This window comes from Trachypithecus francoisi, unplaced genomic scaffold, assembly GCF_009764315.1.
Source record: "Trachypithecus francoisi isolate TF-2019V2 unplaced genomic scaffold, Tfra_2.0 Contig01461, whole genome shotgun sequence".
Taxonomy (NCBI): domain Eukaryota; kingdom Metazoa; phylum Chordata; class Mammalia; order Primates; family Cercopithecidae; genus Trachypithecus; species Trachypithecus francoisi.
The window spans coordinates 6,535,225-6,551,710 of NW_022681433.1; the positions used below are offsets into that span (position 1 = coordinate 6,535,225).

Genomic DNA, 16,486 nt, shown 5'->3' on the forward strand with positions numbered 1-16,486 from the left:
CGAGACTAGTCTGGCCAAAATGGCAAAACCCTGACTCTACTAAAAATGCAAAAGTTAGCTGGGTGTGGTGGTATGTGCCTGTAGTCCCAGCTACTCAGGAGGCTGAGGCACAAGAAGAGCTTGAACCCGAGAGGTGGAGGTTGCAGTGAGCCAAGATTGTGCCACTGCACTCTAGCCTGGGCAACAGAGTGAGACTTTGTCTCAAAACAAACAAGAAAACAAAGACTATGCAATCATTTTTCTTACATTTAGTTACAAGTATTATAGCATACAATCTAGTTGGTCACTATTGTTTATACTAGCTAAGTTTATCTTTTAAATAAGCAAGATACTAAGCAGTGCTTGCCTTAGAAACGTGATGAGATTCAACCCCTAGCACTGGAAGGGGTTATTAATTTCCTGTTGCTGCTGTAAAAAAGTGCCACAAATTTTGTGACTTAAAACAGCATAAATTTATTGTACAGTTCTTACCCTTACAGTTCTTGAGTACAGAAGTTTGAAATCTGTCTCACTGGGATAATGACAAGGTGGTGGCATGGCTAGTTCCTTCTGGAAGCTCTAGGGGGAATCGTTCTCTTGCTTTTTTTAATTTTAATTTTAATTTTTTTAGCTTCTGGAGGCTGCCTGCATTCCCTTGGCTGGCTATGCTTTTCTTGAATCTCTCTAACCTGTTGCTTCCATCATCACATCTCGTATTTCTTCTTCTGTAAGCAAGCGTTCCTCTTGTAAGGACACCTGGGATTACATTCTGAGCCCATCCACATAATTCAGGTTGATCTCTCCATCTCAGAATGCTCAACTTAAGCACCTCTGCAAAGTTCCTTTCGCCACATAAGACAACATCAACAATCCTGGGAATTAGCACCTGGATATCTTGGGGGGCCATTATCCAGCCTATCACAAGACTCTACTACTGATACTGAGGGGAGGCAGGGAAGTGCTGGGTAGAGAAGGGTGGGGTCCCAGGTGAGGGCTCCACCCTTGGGCCTGTGCCCACGGACCTAAGTGAGAACAGGGATTCTTGTTTTTGCACCCGAATGTTGCATTTCCCAAGACCACTCTGGCCTGCCATGCCCCCATCCCATGGCCATATAAACCTGAGACCTTAGTGGGCACAGACACAAGTGGCTGAACATTGAGAGGAGCAGAGAAAGAGAGTGGCAGAGAGTGACAAAGAGTGGGAGTGGCAGGGCGGCACGGCAGAGAAGGGAAGAGGCGTCTCAATGTCAACCAAGAACGGCGGGACTCCAAGGGAAGAGCACCTTCTCTTTCCGTCCCCCACTTCCGGTTCTGCATCCATCTTGCTGAGAGCCTCCACCACTCAATAAAACCTTGCACTCATCCTTCAAGCCCATGTGTCATCCGATTCTTCTGGTATGCTGGGCAAGAACATGGGGTACAGAAAGCTGTCACACTGGACACTGCCCTTGCGATAAGGCACAGGGTCTATCGAGCTGATTAACATAATCCATCTGCAGACGGCAAACCTGAAAGAGCACACTGTAACACACGTCCACTTGGGATTCGGGAGTCACAGCCAGCCATCCCTACATGCTGCCACGAGCCCAAAGCCCAAAAGCGCTCCCCAAGGCCTCTGCACCTGCCTGTCTGCATGCTCCTCCTATGGGTTTGAGCAACAGGGAGACCAAAGGAGTGAGCCATACCCTTGTTGCATGCCCTGCAAGGGGGATAAGGGAACTCTCATTTCACTAGTTATCTTGTGCTCTAATCAGAACCATCATCACTGGAAGTTAATGGTTAAAAACCATTATTGTTCATGTTATTAGGTTGTATCTATTTCCATTAACATAGGGTCCTTTTTACAGCTGTCAGCTGTCCAATAAACCAAGAATTTGACTGACTTACTGTGTAACTATGGGAGGTTTTACTTCAGTGGCCTCCAGTGAGCCACACACATCCCAGTGTTGATGGCCACCCGCATGACTTTGGATTAGCTGTGTGACCTAATTTGGCCAATAGCATGTTAGCAAGTATCGGGGGAAATTCGCCCCCAATAATTCAACGTGGGTCCTTTGCTATTTTCCCAAAGTGTCGGCTGGTCTGAGAAATAAAGGGAAAGAGTACAAAAGAGAGAAATTTTAAAGCTGAGTGTCCGGGGGAGATATCACATGTCGGCAGGTTCCGTGATGCTCCCTGAGCCGTAAAACCAAAAAGTTTTTATTAGCAATTTTCAAAGGGTAGGGAGTGCATAATTAGGGTCAACATAAAATCTGTCTTTTAACACATTCCAAAACTCAAGGCTTAATTTGTACACAGGCTTTATTCTTATGGCCCAGTGATGGTGCCTCCACTGCCAGAATGCAAGGGGCATGTCGAGATTGCATTGGCCTGTGACGAAAGCTTACAACAGTGTGCAGTAAGTTATTTGGAATCAGAGGGCCTGGATTTAAGTCCAATAGCTGTGCAGTCTTGAGCAAGCGATTTGACCTTTTCAAGTCTGCTTCTGTGTTTATAAACTAATAATTGTGCATGCATTATGGGATTGTTGTGGAGAGCAAGCAAATATGCAGAATTGTTTTGAAAACTATAAAGTGCTAGAAAACTGGCAGATTTTGTCATATTGTCTTTAGATTACACTTTCTTGGTGAATCTCCAGCAGGGAAGTATATATTTTGGACCCCAGGACGGCCTGTAAACTCCAAGGTGAAATCTCACTACAAATAAGTGTCACATATATGTAAAGATTCACAAGTAAAAAATTTTTCGAAATTTTTTAGAAAAATAGAAAACAACGGAGCAATAACTGTAAGTATAAGTTATCTATACATCTCAATTTTTTTTTTTTTTTGAAACACAGTTTCACTTTGTTGCCTAGGCTGAAGTGCTGCGGTGCAATCTCAGCTCACTGCAATCCTCACCTCCTGGGTTCAAGTGATTCTCATGCCTCAGCCTCCCGAGTAGCTGGGACTACAGGCGTGTGCCACCATGCCCGGCTATTTTTTTTTTTTTTTTTTTTTTTCTGTAGAGAAGGGGTTTCACCATGTTGGCCAGGCTGATCTCAAATTCCTGACCTCAGGTGATCCACCTCCTCGGCTTCCCAAAGTGCTGGGATTACAGGCGTGAGCCACCGCGTCTGGACACCAATTTCCAACAATATTTTTTTAGTTTGTAGTAAGAACAGCATTTCTGAGAAGGTCATATATGCATGGTAAGAATTCAAGCAATATAAAAGATAATTTCAACAAAAGATTGTCTCCTGACTACTGAATCCTCCCATCCCACACCACCATTGCCCCAATTTTCCTTTGTGGCAGTTTGCATAACTACACCTGAAGCAAAACATTATTCCATAGTTTTCTACTTCTTCTGTCTTGCCATTTTTTAAAATCATTTTTTTGCAATGCTCCAGAGCTCTGCTTGATGAGCTGAAGCAAAATGCTTTGAGCTTCTCCTTGAGGTGGGTCCTGCCTGAGTGACTTTCCTGCCATTAAATCCTAAAGGCTTGTTTATTTAATTGCTCCAAATCAACTCTTCAAGCAGAAGCCTTATGGTCTAGCTGCTGAGCATTTCTAAGGGCCAAATTTATTGATAAAGATTTATTATAGAATAAAAATTGGGGCTGTCACTAATTGATTGTAATGAGTACTGCTCACTTCCTGAGTCCACAGACTCCTAGCTGAAATCCCTTGTGCTCTCTCATTCTTCAGACACTTACACTGCAATGCCATAGGAACCTCCAGTCTCCATTAGCCTCATTTCTTCTCTGCTCAGCTCAAACCTATTCCTACTCCTTTCAGAAGCATCCTAACATCCTCATCCCTTACTTCCTTCCACCAAATGAACCCTACATCAAGCCTGTCATCTGTTTCCTACTACTACAGATGGCTGAGCCCAGTGAAACAGTGTCACATAACTGCAGATTGCCATTACAAATTCCTGGTTTCCAGTAGGCCAAGTCTTCAATGCCACTTGTCAATCCTTTTCCATACAGTATTATTTAGAGAACAGATTTGGCTGGCTGTCATACTAATAACCATGGTTATACCATCATCATAACTGCAGTAGCAACAATATACTTTCCCATTATTCCGTCTGAAGAAGCATAAACTAATGTTTTTCACCATAAAGGGTAACTTAAGCTTCAAAAAACTCTCAACATCCTAAGTATGAGAATAAACTAACAGTTAATAACAGACAGTAGATGAATTCCTCTGCGTCTAGTAAGAATAAACTAAAGAACAGAATAAAGAAATCAGCCAACTCAAAGGTCAACAACTGGACTTTAATGAATTAATTTTGTTAAAAGCATTTTGAACAGATATGCAAGTAAAAACACACACATTAAAAAATGAACAAAAACATTCTTGCTTTCCATAAGTACTTCTCAGAACAGCCATGATTAAGTTTAACTATATATAGAGTTTAAAAAACAAGTAACAAATTTTTGTATAGTTAAACTTGAGACACATACATTTATATCCTAATATTGGATATACTCTCTTGACATTTAATTTGTTATTCCTATTGGTAGGTTTGCCTTTTTAAAGTTTTAAAGTTTTCCTAGGAGAAAGTATAAGAAAAAAGTATCCAGATTACCCATCATTTTTGAACATAGGAATAGCAGTTTTGAGATAGCTCAATTGTGAAAAACAATGACAAAATGCTGGACTGTTAGTTTTATTTTCAGGACCTCCTTTTTGAAAAGGATCTTTTTCATTTTGTTTAATAAAAATAAGTATAAGAAAAATAATTTTGTCTTGGCATTGGTGGGCTGAGATCTATACTGTTCACAAATTCAACAAGAAATGTCTGCTTTAAGAGATCAACACTAACAGGTAACACGAAAGACAGAAGCCAACTGTAGGAGACACATCCCAGTGTGCTTAGTTAATCCCTCAGGTTTTACTAGCACACCTCTGAAAAAGAGATGCACATCCTAAATTCACAGATATTAAACAATAATCACTTTCCTTACATCTATATAAAATGTGCTTACCTCTCTGATAGCTTCAGTCTTAACTGCAAAGAAAGGTTATTAAGAGAACCCAATTATAGGTGCCCCAACTACATGTTAGCACCACAAAATAGCCATCAACATTTCTTAGGAGTGTTATTGGCACTGTGGGTGAGACAATCCTTAGTATGTGGGACTACCCCTGATACTGCAGAACATTTAGCATTCCTGACCACTCACTAAAAACCAGTGGTTTTCAAGGTCACTATGACAATCAAATGGACCCTTGATGACAACCACTGAGCTAGATTAGTCAAGATTAATATCTATTAACTTTATGACTTCCACAGAAAGTAACTGCTTCATTACCTTCAGTAACAATGACTGAAGAGGAATATCTTTTTAAAAAACATTATAATTAAATGTTATTTCGGAAAGATAAGCTGACTTCTTCAAACTCATAGTAATCTGAAAGATTAGATGCACAAAGTGCAATACTTATTTATCCCCAAATGCACACATACATTTACAGGAAAATGTTTATGTTCTACAGGCATATATTATTACCCCATTTATGTTTGGTAAAAAAATATGCTCATCTATTACAGTAAGGTAAAAACCATGTAGATGTTCTTGATAAGTTCCCTCACATTGATGCTCCTGGAAACTGCTGCTGTCTTTGCTCCAAAACTTGCTGATTTAATAGTTGTTGCTGTTTCTGTAAAAATTGCACTACTTCTGGACTTCTTAGTAACGACTTAGAAAGAAAAGAAAAAAATTATTAATAGCATTAATCTATGCGATTAGACTGTTTTCATGCTATGAAATTACTCTGATGTGTCCCTACACATGACACAATATGTTCACTAAAATATGCCTGAATCAAAATCACTTTTACATCTGATGCACTGCAACTAAGCTGCAAACTGAAAATAATGTGATGTCACACATCAAAATACTAAAACCTAAAAATAACAGGTGAAGTCTGTTATTGGTGACTTTGTGCACAAAGGAAACGCCTTCTATAATATGCCAGCAAATATCTCTTGAAATACGTAAGAACAAAGAGCAATGACCCAGGATTATAGCAAGAAAAAAAATGGAGATGAAAGGGGGCCACATGTGAAAAGAGCAGCTAAATGCCAGTTTGTACATACATATAAACTAGTGCTAGAAGTCAAGTTTCTCATTAGCCAACTAAGTCTTCATAAAGAAATTTAAAATTGTGTGTATAGGTGTGCATTTATATATGTGTGTATATATATATAGGTATATACCAAAATTTCAGGAAAAAAACTAATAGAACTGCTCCAAAACATCCAATACCTTTCTGTACACTCATCATTTTAAAATATAGTTGTCATAATATAACAAATATAACAGACTATGATTAACATATGATTATTAGAGACAGGGTCCGCGTTCCCCACGCTGGAGTGCAGTGGCGGGAGCATAGCTCACTGCAGTCTTGAACTCCTAGGCTCAAGCAATCATCCTGCCACAGTCTCCCTTAATATGTGTTTTTTTTTGTTTTTTTTTGAGACGGAGTCTCGCTCTGTTGCCCAGGCTGGAGTGCAGTGGCCGGATCTCGGCTCACTGCAAGCTCCGCCTCCCGGGTTCACGCCATTCTCCTGCCTCAGCCTCCCCAGTAGCTGGGACTACAGGCGCCCGCCACCTCGCCCGGCTAATTTTTTCTATTTTTTTTTTTAGTAGAGACGGGGTTTCACCGTGTTAGCCAGGATGGTCTCGATCTCCTGACCTCGTGATCCACCTGTCTCGGCCTCCCAAAGTGCTGGGATTACAGGCTTGAGCCACCGCGCCCGGCCAATATGTTTTTATAATAAAATACTTACATAAATTTATAAAGAAAACATCTTTGGCCCCAATAAGTTGCAAAAAGATAAACCGAATAAAGGGAACATACTATCATTAAATCCTGATTTTAACATTATATGTATTATATCTTAGTACGTTTTCTATTTATTAAATAGTTTTGTTTAAAAATCATCTTAGCTGTTATGACACCGTTGGACATTTAGGCTGTTTCAATTACCTTTTTACTATTTATGATAAAAATATTCCTGGCAATATCTTTATGTTTAACTCCATCCATATTTAGGATTTACGTCCTGTAAATGCCTTCATATTAAATGTGATGTCTGAGTCAAAAGGGATGACTCCTGGTACATAATGCCCACTGCTTTCCGAAAGTGCTATACCAATATATAATGCCATTAACTGCAGGAGAATGCCCATTTCATGAAAGTCTCAACATCATTGCATCATTGTGTGTAATCGTTTAAACAATTTTCACTTCTTATTTTTACTGATATTGAGTACCTTTCCATATCATTTAATGGTATTCCGCCTTTTTTTTCTGTTTGTATCTTTTGCAATGTATTGAAGTCAAAGGTTTTCCTCATCAAATTATAGGAATTGTTGTAATAACCTTTCTTTGCAGTTAAGACTGAAGCTGTCAAAGAGGCAAACATATTTTATATATAGATAAGGAAACTGATCATGTTTAGTGATTTATAGGGTGCTCTGTTGCCTAGGCTGGAGTACAGTGATACGATCACAGCTCATTGCAGCCTCAAACTCCTGGGCTCAAGCAATCCTCCTGTTTCAGCCTCTTGACTACAGCTACATACCATCACACTCAGCTACTTTCTAAATTTTTTTGTAGATGGGGTCTCGCTATGTTGCCCAGAATGGTCTCAAATTCCCAGCCTCAAGTGATCCTCCCACTTGGCCTCCCAAAGTGCTAGGATTACAGGCATGAACCACCATGCCCAACCAGGAATATTTTATGTGATAAAATACTAGCCACAATAACCTCAGTCTTTTATACTTGTTGTACATATTTTTGCTCTAGGTTATTGTGCATTTTGCCACTAGTTTTGACTATAGCATTCATTTTTATGTAATCAAGTTTATAATCTTTTCCCTGTGATTTTGTCTATGTAAGCTAAAAAAAAATCTCGTTACAGATTTTTGAGGTAAAGTTTCGATTCTTTTTTTAAAACTTTGACTCCTTATTAGGAATTCATTTTGATGTATAGTGTGATGTCATGTGCTAAAATCTCAAAAATCTCAATAGTTCCACTTATAACAAAAAACGTTTGTTAACACATTTATAACTGATTTACAAACAGATATTTACCAGTCTTTTTTGATTTAACACTTGTTCTAAAAGAGTAGGTCTTGCAGGACGATCCCCAAAAGATCCTGTTCTTTGTTTAACAATGGAGAGTATGTTATCTGCACTTTCCTGGGATAAATGATAAAAATGCAAATAGATAAACAGTTAATGTAATAAGTCATGATTACAGGTATTTCAAAGAGGTAATGAACAGGTCTTTCCATTTCTTCCTTCTTCTTGCCCAGTCTCTGTAGAACTGGAAAGTTCTTCATTATCATAGGCAAGATAATGGCAGTTAATTTGATGTAACATTCCTTCTCGCTCCCTCTCCCACCTGATTTTCAACCTGGGTTCTTTAGTCTCTTGACAGGTCTCAAAATTAATAGTGTGTGATACAGTGTGATAGAGTAACAGTGTGAGAGGTGGGCCACTAAGATTGAGGCAGAGTTACTTGTGAGCTATTTTCAACATTACAAAAAATGCCAAGTGGAATTGACCATTCTCTTTTTATAATGCTATCCAGGCCAACACATAATCTGCTTGCCTTTGGATGAAATATATGAACTCAGAGGCAAATTATACACTGCTCAATAAGATATCTGATAGCTTTTACCCAGTTAACCACCAAAACAAATGGGGGAGTAGTAAAATATTGTTTAAAGAAGCAATTGATAACCAAATCTTTCAAAATTTAGATAAACTTGCTTGAAAAAGCACTAGTATAGTCTCCTGCCACCTGTATGAACAAAACAGGTAAGTCCTAAAACGATACCATTACCCTGAGATTTAACTGCCCAAAAACAAAACCAGCCGCACTTATTACCAAATATGTACTCCCAGTACCTGACTGCATCTTAAATACTTGCAATTGTGCTGGCATAACAAAATATTGTTTAGCTGACTGAAATATTCTGACTCTTACAAAACTATGCTACAATACCACATCCAAAATTCTTACGAAGTAAATGTAAAACTATAAATGTTTTACCAGAAAGCCATACTTTACATGAATTTAACCTCTTCGTTCTTTACTTAGAATATTATCCATGCTGTTTTTTCCTCTTGGCCTTCTTTCTACCGGCCTCTGAGTTATCTATGAGAATATTCTCTTAATCTCTTTCATTATGAGAAGTTTACCAACCTTATGTTACAAAAACATTTCATCCCTAAACATTTTAGGCCTCAACACATAACAACTGTAAAAAGAAAATTCTAATACCCAGAGGAAACGAAAATAACTTCTTCCTCCCCCACCGACCCCCGAGTTGATTTTATTTATGAGATTCTTTAATTTTTATTTGCAAGATAATGGAATGCTGAAATTGACTTGACGGTACAGGACCCTCCGCCCTCACAACCTCACTATGCAAATTCAAAAGGTTAATATCACAAAATATTAGATACTGAATTAGATGGAGAAGCTTGCAGTGAAAATAACCTTTAGTCATCTAGTCCAAACTTGTACAGATGTTGGAATTCTTTTTCAAAAACTTTCAATGCTCTTTGTCCTACAGAGTTTACCACTGTGCCTGGCCTAGAACATTATATTTGTAAACAATTACAAGGTCTAATATTTTAGTAATGGAGCACTTCAAGTTCAGCCGGAAACTAAGAAATTTAAAGACTTAGAATACATCCTAAGACTCTAAGACAGCTTGCAGTTAAAGAAACAAATTTTTTGACCGCTTTTTTTTTTTTTAAGGAGACAGGGTCTCACTATGTCATCCAGGCTGGAGTGCAGTGATGCAAACAAGGCTCATCGCAGCCTTGAACCCCTGGTCTCAAGCAATCCTCCCACCTCACCCTCCCGAGTACAGCTGCGTATACAGGCACTTGCCACCATACTTGGCTTGGATCACTTGTAACAAAATGAAATTTTTCTCTACACTGAGGGATTACATAGCTCTCTCAAGAAGAAATATCTGCTTATCTGTGACAGCCTCAAAGTATACCACTAACAATGACAATAATAACAGCACAGGTTTGCAAACTTTAACCAGTTGCTGGACACCATGTGAACACTCAGTATGGAATAGCTCACATATTCACAGCAACACTGTGAATGACATACTATTTTAACGCTCATTTTACAGAGTTTCATAACCTATTCAAGCCACACAGCCAGCAAATGATGGAACAGGGCTTTGCACCCAGAAGTCCAACTCCAGAACACTGGTTTTACCTTTGACTCAGTTCAAATCAAACAATCCAAAAGTTTTTTGAGACTTAGACTCCATTATCATCCTTTTTTTCCCCCCATCAGGGGTACTAAGAAAAGGGATAGTGAAAACAGGGTACTAAGAACAAGGATACTGAGAACAAGGTATATTAAGTATTGGGGTAGTGAGAACATGAGAACAAGGGACTAAACATGGGGTACTGGGAACGGAGTTGTAAGAAAAGGGTACTAAGTACAGGGGTACTACAGACAGGCAACTGAGTACAGTAGTACTAAAAATAGGGTACTAGAAAGAGGGTTAACAGAACAGGACACTAAAAACAAAGTATTAAATAAAGGACTATTACGAATAGAGGTACTGAGAACTGGATACTGAGAACAGAGTAGTGAAAACCGAAAGAGATGACTTTCTCAGAAGTACCAACTTCAGCTAGGTTCCTAAGTCTCCTTTAGTGATGAACCAGACCGAACATTTACTCTGTGTCCTTCCAGCCATATCCCAGATCTATGACAGCTCTGCCGATGTCACATTATTTTTACTGAAATTTCGGCACCTATCATATGGGTGCAACAGAACTGTTACTGCTTTGCACATGTTGGTATAAACTTTAATTTAGGGCAAACATTCTAATTCTCAACCACTAACTCAGTCACTGCAACCCGGCCCATTTGCAAGCGGATGGGCCGGCCCTGGAGATGAGGTTTGCGTTAAGATTGGGTTTCTTCTTCCACCGCCCACCCCTAGGCCTCAGCTAAGTCTGATACCTCGAGTTTGACGTTTCCCGCGCTGCCAGTCGAGGCAGTCCCACCGCAGTTCAGGGCCTGGTCGCTCTTCTTCTTTTTATACTTGTCCTTGTACATCTTGTTGCGGTGTTTCTTGCACATCCACGGCTTGCGCTGCTTGGCCACCTGGCTCGTGGTCTCGCTGCAGCCTTCGTAGGTGCAGGTCTTGCTCATGCTGCCCCCGCCGCTGCCCCGCCTCCGGGCGCCGCCGCTGCTGCCCTCGCCCCCCGAGTGGGTCTCCTCGTCCTCCAGATCCTCCAAACTAGCCGCGCTCTCGCCTCCCCCTGGAGGGTCCGAAGTGTCTAGCAGGTCCGCTTCGTCCTCCCCAGCCTCCTCTTCGCCATCCCCGGCCCCTTCGCACAGGTACCTAACGGGCTTGCCCGCCCCAACGCTGTCTCCGGGGACCGCGGCCTCGTCCTGCCCAGCACAGGGTTGCATCACCAGCAGGGTGAACTGCGAGGCCGCGGTCGCCACCGGGGCTGGCGCCAGGGCGGGAGCCGCAGCCGGGGCTAGGGCCGAGGGGTGGGGCACGCCGCTGGCGGCGCCCGGCCCCGCGCCCTCCGCGACACCCTGCGCCTCCATGCTGCTGAGACCTGGCCGGGGTCCACGACTCCGGGCTTTTAGCACCTGCCTGGCCTAGCGGCACTTTGCAAAATACTCAAGAAACGCTACGGGAAACAGCGGCGGTGCCCCGAAGGCGCCCCGACTGCGCCTGCGTGTCCGCAGCCTGCGCGTCAGCGTGTGTACGCCCGCTGGCTGTCATGGAGCGCGGCGCCTCTGGGGGCGGGGCTGAGCGCGCAGCCGACGGGACTGACTGCGCATGTGCTGATCCGGCGCCTTCGGCCTGCTGGGGGATTTGCAGACCGGGTCTGCGGGGCTGTGGTTGGCAAGGCAGCGCCACCTGAACCTATTGTGTCTAAAGCAGTTCAAATCATCTTCTACAGGAGTTCCAGTAAGCAAATTAAGATTGTTCCTGAGCAGTCTCACGACTTGTAGTGTTAGGATGCTAATTTTATTATTTACCCCCAAACTGCCTGCAAGGGGAGATTTGAAGCTGGGATGTAGTGGTGTCACAGCCTGGAGTCACTAGCTCGCAGTCCATGAAGGCAGAAATGACTTATTTGAAAATAGTGGAGCGGAGAGGGGTGGGCCACACCTTTGGCTGAGTTGTATTTGTATTGAGGGTTAACTTTGTTTTTTTCTCCTGGAAACTCGCTTGATTTTTAATACTTGATCTTTGCTGTGGCTGCTGAGATAAGTCTTAACGTTTTCATTTCACAGAGTGAAAATGTGTGAAAAGCAATACTGAATGGCAAAAGTTTAAAAAAAACAATGAATGTTCTATTAGTTCTATCAGTTGCTGGGTAATTGCTGGTTGTTAAATCTTGGCTTGCCCAAATCCCAGGAGAGAAAACATCCTGCCGTATCCTGAACTGTTAAGTAGATATTCTTTTTCCCTTCATCCTGTTCTTTCGCCTGGTCAGATTTCCCATCCCACCTACCGGAAAGCAATGACTTTATTCAACAAACTATAAATCCCTTCACATAAAGATGTTTGGGTGCTGACATGTAGGTAGATCAGTTATGTTTTAAAGAGAGGCAAGTGGAAGGGAGAAGGTTTGGAATTAGAGCAACCTAGGTAGTACTGTCCTGTGTGACTACAGCAAGTTGGTTACAGCCTCTCTGAGCCTCAGTTTCCTCATTAGTAAAACTTGGCAGTCGGTGGTGTGCTAGGGCCAACTGATGATACCTGGTTGCTAACATTTCAGAAGTATAATTAGCAGAAAAATTAAACACTGCTATTATTAAAAATCTTACTACATGAACTTACAATAAGATTATATTAAAAACTAAGGTTACTGCCGGGCGCGGTGGCTCTCGCCTGTAATCCCAGCACTTTTTGGGAGGCCGAGGAGGGTGGATCACGAGGTCAGGAGATGGAGACCATCCTGGCTCACACGGTGAAACCCCGTCTCTACTAAAAATACAAAAAATTAGCCGGGCGTGGTGGTGGGCGACTGTAGTCCCAGCTACTTTGGAGGCTGAGGCAGGAGAATGGCGTGAACCCGGGAGGCGGAGCTTGCAGTGAGCCGAGATCTCGCCACTACACTCCAGCCTGGGTGACAGGCCGAGACTCCGTCTCAATAAATAAATAAATAAACAAACAAAACAAAACAATAAAACAAAGATTACAAATCTCAAAACTCTTCATTTTCTAATTATTTTATGTTTTATCGTTATCTGTGCTCTTAAGGTTATGTCGTACCTGTATACGGAAATATTATTTAGTGGTGTGTTACTGCACATTTTCCCAACTCTGCCTTCGGTATGTCATGTTGATTGCTTGAAATCAGCCACTATTGGAGTATTTACACCAGGGAAATTATCAAACGCTACAAAGCAGGTTTACACTTATTGTTGATTGTCTCTGCACTTAAGAAACTGATAGTGAAAATGTTAATGAAGATTAAATTTAAGGCCGGGATCAGTGGCTCCCACCTGTAATCCCAACGCTTTGGGAGGCTGAGGCAGGCAGATCACGAGGTCAGGAGTTCGAAACCAGCCTGACCAACATGGTGAAATCTCTACTAAAATTACAAAAATCAGCCAGGTGTGGTGGCCCACACCTACAATCCCATCTACTCAGGAGGCTGAAGCATGAGAATCGCTTGAACCCGGGAGGAAGAGATTGCAGTGAGCCGAGGCTCTGCCACTGCACTCCAGTCTGGGCAGCAGAGGCGAGACTCCATCTTAAAAAGAAAAAGAAAAAAAAAAAGATTAAACTGAAAATGTATTCTATCTGCAACTGTCACATTGTGCATATCCAACCCCCACAACTGAGGAAATACTCTTTCAGCGTTTGAAAACTATCATGCAATTCAGCAAAGAAATTGCTTACATCACATCACTGAACAAGTGAAGATCTTATATACATCTTAATTGTTTCACTTTTGCTTTTTCTCAATTAAACAAAAATATCTACCAACATTCATGTCAAAAGTACACTTTATGTCCTTGCTGTCATCAAAAAAAAGAAAAAGAACAAAAAGTACACTTCTTTACTGAATTGAACAGCAACCAAGCATTTTTCCTTTTTTAATGAAAAAATATAACTTTATTCATAAATAATGTTACTTTTTTTTCCTCAACTTTTATTTTAAGCTCAGGGATACATGTGCAGGACATGCAGATTTGTTACATAGATAAGCATGTACCATAGTAGTTTACTGCACGGATCATCCCATCACCTAGGTGTGAAGCCCAGCATTCATCAGCTATTCTTCCTGATGCTCTCCCTTCCCCACATCCACTTTTAACAGGCCCCAGTGTGTTTTGTTCTCCATTGTGTGCATGTGTTCTTATCATTCAACTCCCACTTATCAGTGAGAAGATGTGGCGTTTGGTTTTCTGTTTCTGCGTTAGTTTGCTGAGGATAATGGCTTCCAACTCCATCCATGTTGCTGCAAAGGACATGGTATCATTCCTTTTTATGGCTGCATAGTATTCCATGGTGTATATGTGTCTATCATTGATGGGCATTTAGGTTGGTTCCATGGCTTTGCTATTGTGAATAGTCAAGCATTTATTATTATTATTATTATTATTTAAGACAGGTTCACTCTTGTTGCCCAGGCTAGAATGCAGTGGCATGGTCTTGGCTGACTGCAACCTCTGCCCCCCAGGTTCAAGTGATTCTCCTGCCTCAGCCTCCTGAGTAGCTGGGATTACAGGCACATGCCACCATGCCCGGCTAATGTTTGAATTTTTAGTAGAGACGGGGTTTCACCATGTTGGCCAGGCTGGTCTCGAACTCCTGACCTCAAGCGATCTGTCCACCTCAGCCTCCCAAAGTGCTGGGGTTGCAGGCGTGAGCAACCTCGTCTGGCCGCATTTATTCTTATTTTAAATATGGGACACTATTGTTGGTGAATTCATAAAAACTGATAGTGATTTTCCTAAGAAATAGTAAGTCACCTTGAAGTTATGGATGTATAGGATTTACAGTGTTGAGTATTGTATATTTTATCAATGTTTGTGAATCTTGTGCTAACATTCTTTATCTCAGGTAGTGACACATACGGAACCCCAGAATTGGCATAAAGATTATTTAAGCTGAAGACACTTGAGATTCAATTGGTACAGAAAGCAGCCTTCTCAGACCTTCCTTTATCTGACTAAAAGCTGAAACTTCTGATAAATGAAGACAGTCATAAATTCCCCCCTGAGGAAAGTTACTCCCTGGACAGAGACCAAGAGTAAATCTACCATAAATACCCCATGACCATGAGTTCAGAAAACCTACATAAACATATATTATCACCAAATGCCTTATTTCGCATTTGTTCTCCTAAAACCACGTTTGTTTTTCCTAAAGGAACCTATTTGTTCATCCCCTGGGAACTTTCACTCCGTCTCCCCTTTCCTCACTAATTTAGGTACATAAACCTCAAATTCTAACCATCCGTTTGAGTAACTCATCTCTGAGCCCTCCTGTGTACATGTAGTTCTTGTAAATAAACTCTTTTCTTTTACTAATCTATCTTTTGTGACTTTAATTTCCAAGCTCCCAGGCAATAAACCTAAGCAGGTGGGAGAAAAGTTTTGTTTCATTTCCAGCCATCAGTTAACTGGTTAAAAAATTTTTTTACCAGCATACTACTCAGAGCAGTATTATTTAAATCTTAGTACAAATACCTGTTACGGTGTTCAGTAAGTGACAGTAAGCTTAAAAAGTAAACCTACTTTTTTTTTGAGGTATGATTTTTCTGTGGTTTGAACATGTCCCTCAAAAGTTAAATGTGTTGGAAACAATTGCCATTCTAACAGTATTAAGACGTGGGGCCTTTAAGAGGCTGTTAGCCCTCATGAACAGATTAACGCTGTTATGGCTTAGTTATCACAGGAGTGGAGTCCTGATAAACAGGTAAATTCAGCCTCCTATACTCTCTGTGCTTGCTTCTGCCCTCTGCCCTTCCACTATGGTATTACCCTGATCGGATGCCAGGGCTATTCTCTTGGACTTTTCAGCCACCAGAACTGTGAGCCACATAAACTTCTGTTCTTTGTAAATTACTCAGTGTGTGCTATTCTATTACAGTGACAGAAGATGAACTAAGACAAATTTACACACCAAAAAGTCCACTTATTCTAACTATACGATTTAAAGATTTTTAGTAAATTTGTAGAGTTGCAATCATTTTTACAAAAAACTTTTAGAACATTTCCATCTCTCCACAAAAGACCCTTCTTATCCATTCTCAGTCAATCCCTGCTCCTTCTTCCAGCCCCAGGAATCCACTAATCTCTGTCTCCATAGATTTGCCTTTTCTAGACATTTTGTTAGGAGCAATGAATCCATACGGGTCTGCAGCGACCTCAGTTCTTGCCTCCTTACAAGAAAGAATTCGACTGAGGGGTCTAACACAGAGTGAGAGACTGAGCCAAGTTTTCAGCTAGAGTAGAAGTT

General features: G+C 41.2%; 1 protein-coding gene across 1 annotated transcript; it reads right to left on the reverse strand.

Annotated features, from left to right (window-relative positions):
• Positions 1–4,222: 4,222 nt before the first annotated feature.
• On the reverse strand, positions 4,223–11,765 carry RFXAP (regulatory factor X associated protein). Its single transcript, XM_033235149.1, has 3 exons — positions 11,002–11,765; positions 8,079–8,186; positions 4,223–5,672 (listed from the first exon to the last, which is right to left on the reverse strand). The coding sequence occupies exons 1-3, from the start codon at positions 11,599–11,601 to the stop codon at positions 5,562–5,564; spliced, it is 819 nt and encodes a 272-aa protein (XP_033091040.1). The 5' UTR covers positions 11,602–11,765; the 3' UTR covers positions 4,223–5,561.
• Positions 11,766–16,486: the final 4,721 nt, after the last annotated feature.

Excerpts from the sequence above, each read along its gene's own strand:
- RFXAP (XM_033235149.1), bottom strand. The coding sequence starts at position 11,601 with ATGGAGGCGCAGGGTGTCGCGGAGGGCGCGGGGCCGGGCGCCGCCAGC. Across the intron at positions 8,187-11,001 it reads CGGGAAACGTCAAACTCGAG|GAAAGTGCAGATAACATACT; the intron begins GTATCAGACTTA and ends CATTTATCCCAG. Across the intron at positions 5,673-8,078 it reads TGTTAAATCAAAAAAGACTG|TCGTTACTAAGAAGTCCAGA; the intron begins GTAAATATCTGT and ends TTTCTTTCTAAG.